Source organism: Coturnix japonica, chromosome 1 (genome assembly GCF_054131305.1).
Source record: "Coturnix japonica strain WE chromosome 1, WE-NBRP24, whole genome shotgun sequence".
In the NCBI taxonomy this organism is placed as follows: Eukaryota; Metazoa; Chordata; class Aves; order Galliformes; family Phasianidae; genus Coturnix; species Coturnix japonica.
In genome coordinates, this window is record NC_140663.1 from 165,932,062 (window position 1) to 165,941,371 (window position 9,310).

The following is a 9,310-nucleotide window of genomic DNA, read 5'->3' on the forward strand; positions in this document are numbered from 1 at the left end:
TTCAAAACTGTTTCCTGATATTTAACATTTCTGCTTTTAGGGTCATCTCAAGTTGTAACTTAGTCTGAAAGATTGACAGAAAGTGATTTTAGGGATCCTTGAAGTAAAATCTGTGTCAGTGCTTTAGTGTTGTGTTTCTTTACAGAGACAAGAACAGGTCATGTCCTGTTACATACTCCATAACATTATTTCTTATTACCCAAAGCTGCATTTAAAAATAACTGAACCATTTCTGGTCTATTTCAACGATTAATTGTTGCTGAGCATCTAAGTTGTGAAAAATTGTAGAATTTATTTTAAAAGTAAAAAAATCTGAGTATATATTTTTATTTTTTGTCAAGTAGGAAACAAATACTTACTCTGGGGAGATGAGAAATAAGCCAGTGTAAGTTCTTGCAAAATAATCAGAAAGTGCCATTTTCTTCTCCTGATTTCTTCCCACAACCTTTGTAAATATTCTCAGACTGTGTTTACATGAAGATGCAGTTTCAGAGTGTTCAGTGGAACAACAGATGCCTAAACCACAGAGCTGGGCAGGAAAGAAAAAGTGGCCGTCTAAGCATGTTTACTTTCAGGGACAAGGAAGTTCTAACTTGTCCATAACTGGTGACTCATCGTAGCAGGGCTATAAATGTGAAGGTAACTGCTCTCTAACACATCAGGGCTTCAGACTTCAGAAATCCAACACAATGCAACCAAGACTTTCAGCTGTCTTCTTCTTCTTGCTGGGTCTGTCACTTTGTCTGACAGTCCCTGTTCCTCTTGATGATAGCCATGAATTCACTGAGGAAGATATCCGGTTTGCAGAGGTACAGTATAAATGAATCTGCATGTTTTATAAATAGTTGTGTCGTTATAACTGCATGGAAACTAGGCTTATGACTTTTTTTTCCCCTTCTTAGCGCTACCTCAGGACTCACTATGATCTCCGTCCAAATCCCACTGGCATTATGAGGAAGAGTGCCAACACAATGGCCTCTAAACTTCGAGAAATGCAAGCTTTTTTTGGCTTGGAGGTGACAGGAAAATTAGATGAAGAAACATACGAGCTGATGCAGAAACCAAGATGTGGTGTCCCAGATGTGGGGGAATATAACTTTTTCCCTCGAAAACTCAAATGGTCAAAAACTAATTTAACATACAGGTAAATGCATGGCATTTTGAGTGTTCCGTCTTTCCAGGTAACTTGTCGCTTAGTTATCAACTAAATGAAGTTAACGTGAAAAGAGTGTGTTCAAGTTTGACAGAATTTATATTGCAATTTAAAATCCTTGGAGCCCCTTGGAGAGTTTTAGAAAGGTCCCCTAGACTTGTCTTACAGTCCAAGGAAGGAAATCCTGATTTTCTTCCATTGTGCTTTTTCATGTAGTAGAGCTGGTGTGGTGTAAGCCAGTTACTCCTGAGCTGGCCTCCATGTAGACACTCTGAGTACATCCATGGTTCCAAATGAAAAAGGGGTAGGAATCACACATCTCACCTTCAATCCTCGCAGAGCACGGTCATTTAATCTCTCTTGGCTCTGGTTCGGCATCTGCTGCACCTGCATCTGTCCTGGACTAATCTGCCAGAGAGGGAGCTCTCCCACAGCAAGACGGCTTCTCTTTAATAATAACACAGTGTCATCAATAGGGTGTTTCAGTGAGCTGCAGCCTGAGTTTCTTTAACAGATTCCAAATATAAAATTTGAACTCTTTCAGAGATATCAGTCCAGTACCTGGTAAAAAAAAAAAGTATTACTTTAATGCCAGTGATTCTGTCCCACAAGAATCTCTTTGGATCATGTTTTGTCTCTCCAGAGTGAGGGTCATTAGATATTTTAAATGGCATTAAAATAGTTTTAAGTTAATTATTTGGCTTAATGAAAAACTGTCATTTTCCTAAATCCTCAGGTACCTGTAAAACTAATTATAGAGATCTATTGAATCATTTTAGATACCTCTTTATAACCACAATGAAAATGTAAAAGGTTATTTTTATTTCTTGGAGTATTATATGCAACTGTTCAGCTCTATATGTTCAGATAAGAACAGAGGATGGTAACAAGCAAAACTTTTTAATGAAGTGCCCAGTCAGATAAAAGTGTATTAAATGCTTTCTTACATCTGCATAATTTAACGAGAGATATTATTCTGTTTGATAGAATTGTGAGTTACACTTCAGATCTAAGACGTGCTGATGTAGAGAGAGCTTTCAAAAAAGCATTCAAGGTTTGGTCTGATGTGACACCCCTTAACTTCACCAGAATACGAAGTGGCACTGCTGATATCATGATCTCCTTTGGCACTAAAGGTAAGACAAAACACATTTTTCTTACATTATAGTTATATTGTTGCCAGTTTGATGAGATATAATTGATTTCATTGGTCTGAGTGTTATTTTATAGAACATGGTGACTTTTACCCCTTTGATGGACCTTCTGGATTACTGGCTCATGCCTTCCCTCCTGGTCCAGACTATGGAGGAGATGCCCATTTTGATGATGATGAAACTTGGTCAAATGATTCCAGAGGTGAGAGATTCCTGAGATTATTTCAGATGGTGATGGACAATTTCCAGTTTTTTATGTTTGTAAATGGTTTCGAGTTTTTTTTTGTTTTTTTTTTTTCTGTTTACTGTTCTTTAGGTAATATGTTCACTGTCTACTCATTGGAAACTGGTTTTAATTGCTAATCATAAATGGGAATGTAACATATGCATACCATAGATGTTAAGATATACACATCTTAAGTGGACCAGTTTTTTAAAATGCCATATTTAATGTGCTCTGTCAGCTTGGCATTTCACTTACAGCTCGTGGACAGCTAGTCAGGAATGGCCTCACTGAATCTTTTAGAAAAAGCATATGCTTCACTCAGCTGGAAGTCAGCTAATTATAACTAACTTGAGAATTCCTCACCTTGCCTATTCAGCAGAGATCTTTAATAAAACAAAACATTATTTTTTCACAGTGTTAGTTCACCTTTCTAGAATTATTGCCATACCAAAACAATGAGTATTTTCCACTGGAAGTGAATTCCCAACAAAATTTTTTCTTGACTTAAGTAGCACTAAGACTTCACCTTAGACCTTTCAGCATTGCTAAGAAATTTCAAGGAATCTAGAGCTGTATACAGATATCTAAGAATCTGCAGCTGTGTCAGATAAAACATAGCTTGAAGACCAGCTATGGGACAGTCAATTAAGCCCTTCTTAAAACAAATATTCTAGTAGATGGAAAAAGTCAAGAAATTATACATCATTCTTCCATTTCTCTCTCCTTCATTACCTCTCATTAAATCACAGTGTTAATGCTAATTGAGTAATCCAGTGCAATTTGGCTATGTGGGAAGTATACGCTTACTTCTGTTGTCATTTGTTATAGGGTATAACTTGTTTCTTGTTGCTGCTCATGAATTTGGCCATTCACTTGGACTTGAACACTCCAGAGACCCTGGAGCACTGATGTTCCCAATTTACACATATACTGGAAAATCTGGTTTTGTGCTTCCTGATGATGATGTGCAAGGGATCCAAGAGCTCTATGGTAAGTCTGTATTGTATAAGATATGTATCGCCTGTGTTATCATAACCTCTTACAGATACACTGCACAGTTCCTAAAGGCCTTCAGATGTTCAGCAGCAGCAGTCATGATTAAGTCCTAATAAGTGAGCTCTTGGCAAGCAGAATAAAGGAGAAAAGATGCTCAGATGTAATAGCTCAGGAGGATAAAAAAGGAAGTAATACTGCAGAGGACTGTTGGTAGCTGTGCTGTTCCTTTGATGAGGTAGGAAAAGAGAGCACACACAGTCCTTTTATTTTCTTACCTGAAAAGAGAAGGTGAAACAGGCAGATATAGAAGAGAGAAACAGAAACATCCAGGTTTCAGTGTTTCATCGTGGAAAGAATAAAACTTTTAGAGGACCTTCAGAATAAGGGTAAAGGAAATTAGTCCATTTAATATCTCCACAGCTGAACTACAAAGTCCTTTAGTGTATGTGGCTAAAGGAGAGAAAGAGAGAACAGACTTTCTCTGGTACAAATCATTTGCACATCTGCTTGTATTCTTCATGACATGTGGGGACATTTCCATACCTACTTAATATTATAAGCCACTGAACAGGAATAAATGTTGGCAAACGTTTATCACACTATATGGTTTCAGGTGCTGGAGGCAGAGATCCCCACCCCAAACATCCCAAAACACCAGAGAAATGTGCTGAAGATTTATCAATTGATGCCATAACAAAACTTCGTGGAGAAATGCTGGTTTTCAAGGACAGGTAAAGAGTCTGCTGTGTGATGGATGGTGGCTACTTGGTAAAATTTGAGTGAAAGAAAGCCAGTTCTATTTTTCACTAAAGATCTGTGTAAATATAAAAATTCCCATATCAACATAGATGTTTTTAAGAAGTTACATCACATGTGTTTTTAGACAAGACTTGCAATGCAATTACATCCCAGACTTCCCAACAATGTAAAGTGAAGCTTATATGGGTGAAGGCTGCCACTGTTTCTTCACATTTTTCACTTCACAGGGCTTTTGTAAATGCACATCAATCTACCAACATTTATACTAGATTCAGAAACCTTACATGGAGTGCAATTGTTTCTCTTATTCTGAATGGAAAAGCAAATAAATAAATAAACAAAAACAAAAAACCAAAAACAGACAAAACCAATCAAACAGCACCCCAACTTCTCTGTTATTCTTTTTTTCTGAACTAGGTTTTTCTGGCGATTGCACCCTCAAATGGTTGAAGCAGAACTTGTTTTAATTAAATCCTTTTGGCCAGAGCTCCCAAACAAAATAGATGCAGCTTATGAAAATCCCATTAAAGATCTTGTCTTCATGTTTAAAGGTGAGTTTTTTCTTTTGTTGTAGGCAGGAAAATCTACATATTTAGTCAAGGTCAGTGAGAGATGGAGAGGTAATGAATGAAAGTACACAACGTTCTATCTTCCCTACACAAAATACAATGAATGCAGGCTCCACCCCAGGCAAACCTACCTTTCAGTAAGTTAGGTGATTTACAATTAAGCTCCTATGCCTAGGATTACTTTTAGCATGAATAATTTAATATCTACAGAGTATGTGGCCAAAGAATCTGTTAGATATATGAAAATAAGGATTGTAGCATCTTCATTTTATCATTCTCTCAAAACTCAGCCTTTATAAAAGAATAATACATGCTTTATTCCTATTTTCAGGAAAGAAGGTTTGGGCTATGAATGGCTATGACATAGTTGAAGGCTTTCCTAAAAAGATATATGAAATGGGATTCCCAAAAGAAATGAAAAGAATAGATGCAGTCGTCCATATTGATGACACTGGCAAGACCCTCTTTTTTACAGGGAATAAGTACTGGAGGTAAGCTGCTAACAGACTGGTGCTTCTTTTCAATGCCCTTTTCATAAAATGTGAAGAAGTGTCAAAAGATCAGTAAATATTTCCCATTATGCTTCAGATGTTGTCAGTCTATGGTTTTCATAGGTGTAACATTTGGCTGGAATATATCATGAAAGTATATGCAGGATTTTTATAAATATATGGGCACAGTTTGTAAAAACTGGAAGAGTGAAAGAAAGAACAAATTGCCCTATCCATGAGAATTTATAACATGGACAAGTCTACTAGACAAAATTATTATCTTGCTTCCTAGAGTGGTTTGTGTGGCCCCTATGAGAGAGCAGGGCATCTAACATCATAGATGCCCTGCTCATAAGCATCATAACAATGGCTGTTTTTCTTGGCCAGGAGTGGGGCCTGCAGCCAGATCTTTCACATAACTAAGGAAGATGTTACCATCCCTTCCAATCATCTCTATGTCAAGCAGCCTCAGAGCAGAGTCATGTGGCTGCTAAGTTGATGTACAATCATTTCCCTATAATGGGTAGTTTATGTACTTCTGAAATTATGACTTTACTGGTTTTGTGATTATTGAGATTGTGCTCTGGTGTAACAGTGCCCTACTTATTGCCTTGAGTTTTATTATTGCACTAAGCGTAAAGGCTGCTGGCTTCTCTTGGTGTGGGTGACTTCAAAGCATGCAAGGGAACACAGCAGGCCAAGTTCTCTGAATTTTTATTTTCTTTTATGCTTAATGTAGTTATGATGAAGAGACAGAGGTTATGGACACAGGCTACCCCAAGTTTATAGAAGATGAATTTGCAGGAATTGGTGATAGAGTGGATGCAGTCTACCAAAGAAATGGTACGTAGCCCAACAGCAAAGCTTTATTACAGTGAGTTGTGGCTGAAACTTGATATTAATGTCCTGTAGGATTTTCTGTCATTTGTAATTCTGACTCTTTTTTTACATCAACTCTTCTGTTCTTGCCTAGATCAGGTTTCTGAACTCAATTACTCTCTGACAATTATATTAATATAAATTATGGAGATGTATATCTTCAGAGTCAAAATAGACTTCCTTGCTTGCTCAGAGTGATGTGTTTTTTACATATGATTACTATAACGTGACTATTCCTTGAAATCTAGACAACTCATATCCAATTTTTCCAGGAGTTTCCAAGTCAGAGGCTTAAATATTTATGAGCAAAACCTCATTTCTCCTAAGGAAGCTCTCTGTAATAGTGAAGTGCAGAGCTTTGCACCAGGTTAAGATACTGTTTGTTTTAAAACAATGATCTAAGTCTAGAAAATGTAATAATCAAAAGTTTAGCTCATCATTTTAAAGACTAAAATACTGCTCTTAAAATTTACTAAGAAATGAAAACAAACCACATGATTTTTATTTGAAAATTAGTTTTAATGTAATAGATTTTTCAATTTTAATTCTTTTTCCTTAGGCTACCTCTACTTCTTCAATGGACCACTGCAGTTTGAGTACAGCATCTGGAGCAAAAGAATTGTCCGAATCCTGCATACTAACTCCTTATTTTGGTGCTGAGTACAGATGAGTGCCATGTTACAAGCTGCAGAGCAGCTTTTAGTACATGGAAATAATAATTTGGGCATGCAAGCTTCTTAGAGGAAAGCAGAGTTCTGTGAACAAGCACTGGCTACCTACAAACAAATGTATACTCATATACTGTATATATGGAACTATACAGCTGTATGTCAGTCTGGAACTGCATTAAATTAATAGGAAAAAAGGAAGGAAATGATACTCATTTTAAGGGGCATTACACCATTTAAAGTTTGTCAAGCATTAAAGTGAGGAGATGGATACATTCATCATGACCATAAGCACGACTAAGTCCCAGCAATCTATCATCTTAGAACCGTGTAGTATTTCTGAAGAAATAGAGCTCCCTGGAGTGTTTTATTTTAAAACTAACCCTTCTGTTCTTTGCAAAATTATTGCTAAAGTACTGGGGATCCAGACCTGTAAGGAACAAGTCAGGACTGCATGGTGTTTCCCTGAGCAGGATAACAGCAGGCTGCAACACTGAAGTTAGGGAACCCAAAGTTACTTAAACGTATCCCCATCTGAATGAGAATGTAAACCTAGAAAGAGGTGTCCATGTTATATGTGAAAGAAGCTGAATGTATAGAGGCAGCGAGGCAGCATCTCAGAGCAGACAGAAAAGCAGGAAAAAGGAACAGTATTCTCTGCAGAAGCCCTCAGCTTATACAACACTGGGGTAGCCAAAAGCAGCAATAGCATGGGAATCACACAGGCTGAAGCCTTTCAAGAAACTGCACCTGGTAACAAAGCCCATGTTTCCAGCTGCTGTGAAGTGATTCAAATGACATTCGTAGAGCTTATGCCTATCTGTGCTGGCAGAGAACTCAAACTTCAAATCAAAATATTCAAAATAATGCCATTTCATGTTTGTGACTCTTTCAGTATTTATAGCAATTGTTTTGGTACGTTACAAATTCTGTTTGGTTTTTTTTTGTTGGTTTTTTTTTTTGTTGTTGGTTTTTCGTTGGTTTTTTTTTTTGTATGTGTTGTTGTTGTTTGTTGCTTTGTTTTGTTTTGTTTCCAATCACTGAAAATGATGTGGGACTGTGATTATTTCTCAGTTTAAGAAAGTAGTATTAAATAAACTAGAGGAATTAAATGACACTGTGAAATTATTTCAGTTAAGATATCTACACTGTGTGCCATAAAAGCAAGACAGAGCTACGGAATGAAAAAATGAGAAATTTTATTCATCAATATTTTCACCTCAAGTAAAATACTAGTACATTCTTATCTTGAGGGATTCTGTTATGTTTTTTGTTTGTTTGTTTGTTTTACTTAATTGATTTTATAGAAAAGACAGGAAGAGAGAAAATACAAAATAACCCAAGCCGACCTCATGAAGTTCAGCAAGACCAAATACAAGGTTTTGTACCTGGGTAGGGGCAATCACCAGCACAGGTAAAATTTGGGCAGAGAATGGCTTGAGAGCAGCCCTGAGGAGAAGAATTTGGTAGTGTTAGTTGATGAAAGACTCAACATGAACCAGCAATGTGTGCTCGCAGCCCAGAAGACCAACTGTATCCTGGGTTGCATCAAGAGAAGTGTGACCAGCAGGCCAAGGGAGGTGGTTCTGCCCCACTACCATGCTCTTGTGTAACCCCACTTGGAGTACTGTGTCCAGTTCTGAAGCCCTCAACACAAGAAGGACTTGGAACTGCCGGAACAGGTCCAGAGGAGAGCCACAAAGATAATCAGAGGGCTGGAGCACCTCCCATATGAGGATAGGCTGAGATTTTGGGGCCCTTCAGCCTGGAGAAGAGAAGGCTCTTGGGGACCTTATAGTGGCCTTCCAGTACCTGAAGGGGGCCTACAGAAAAGCTGGGGAGGAACTTTTTGTGAGGGCAGGTAGTGACAGGACAAGAGGAAATGGTTTTAAATTGGAATTAGATAGATAGATTAGACTAGAAATAAGGAAGAAGTTCTTCACTGCGGGAGTGGTGAGACACTGGAACAGGTTGCCCAGAATGGTTACAAGTATCTTGGAAGCACTCAAGGCCTGGCTGGATGGGGATGTGATCAACCTAGTCTAGAGGGAGGTGTCTGCATCCAGCAGGGGGGTTGGAACTGGATGATCTTAAAGGTCCCTTCCAACCCAAACCATTCCATGATTCTATGATAAATTCCCAGAATAAGAATGAAGTTGTAATTAGTCCTTATTGTTGCAGAAAGTATCACAAATGACTAAAAATGTGAAATTCAAATCCATGCTAATTTGAACATAAATAACTAATTGAAACTAACTGCCTTGTCATATTTTTCATCCTCAAAACCAGCCCCCAGCTCAGTACAACAGCATCCCAAGCAAAGCCCATTGGTACTGAGCGCTTTTGAACCAGCACTAATAGTCAGGCTTACACAGGAACAGGTGAGATGAGTTTGATTCTGTAATTTATGTAACA

The 9,310-nt window shown here is 37.8% G+C and overlaps 1 protein-coding gene across 1 annotated transcript; it reads left to right on the forward strand.

The window, feature by feature from the left end:
• Window positions 1–655: 655 nt before the first annotated feature.
• Window positions 656–8,007, forward strand: LOC107308401 (collagenase 3-like). The gene is made up of 10 exons (XM_015852269.3): window positions 656–809; window positions 903–1,144; window positions 2,141–2,289; window positions 2,384–2,509; window positions 3,362–3,523; window positions 4,143–4,260; window positions 4,706–4,839; window positions 5,189–5,348; window positions 6,088–6,191; window positions 6,787–8,007. The coding sequence occupies exons 1-10, from the start codon at window positions 690–692 to the stop codon at window positions 6,885–6,887; spliced, it is 1,416 nt and encodes a 471-aa protein (XP_015707755.1). The 5' UTR covers window positions 656–689; the 3' UTR covers window positions 6,888–8,007.
• The last annotated feature ends 1,303 nt before the right edge of the window (window positions 8,008–9,310 follow it).

What these genes read in the sequence shown, in the direction of transcription:
- LOC107308401 (XM_015852269.3), top strand. Translation starts at nt 690, where the DNA reads ATGCAACCAAGACTTTCAGCTGTCTTCTTCTTCTTGCTGGGTCTGTCA. An exon ending in GATCTCCTTTGGCACTAAAG is followed by an intron (nt 2,290 to 2,383) that starts GTAAGACAAAAC and finishes GTTATTTTATAG; the next exon opens with AACATGGTGACTTTTACCCC. An exon ending in TTGGTCAAATGATTCCAGAG is followed by an intron (nt 2,510 to 3,361) that starts GTGAGAGATTCC and finishes CATTTGTTATAG; the next exon opens with GGTATAACTTGTTTCTTGTT.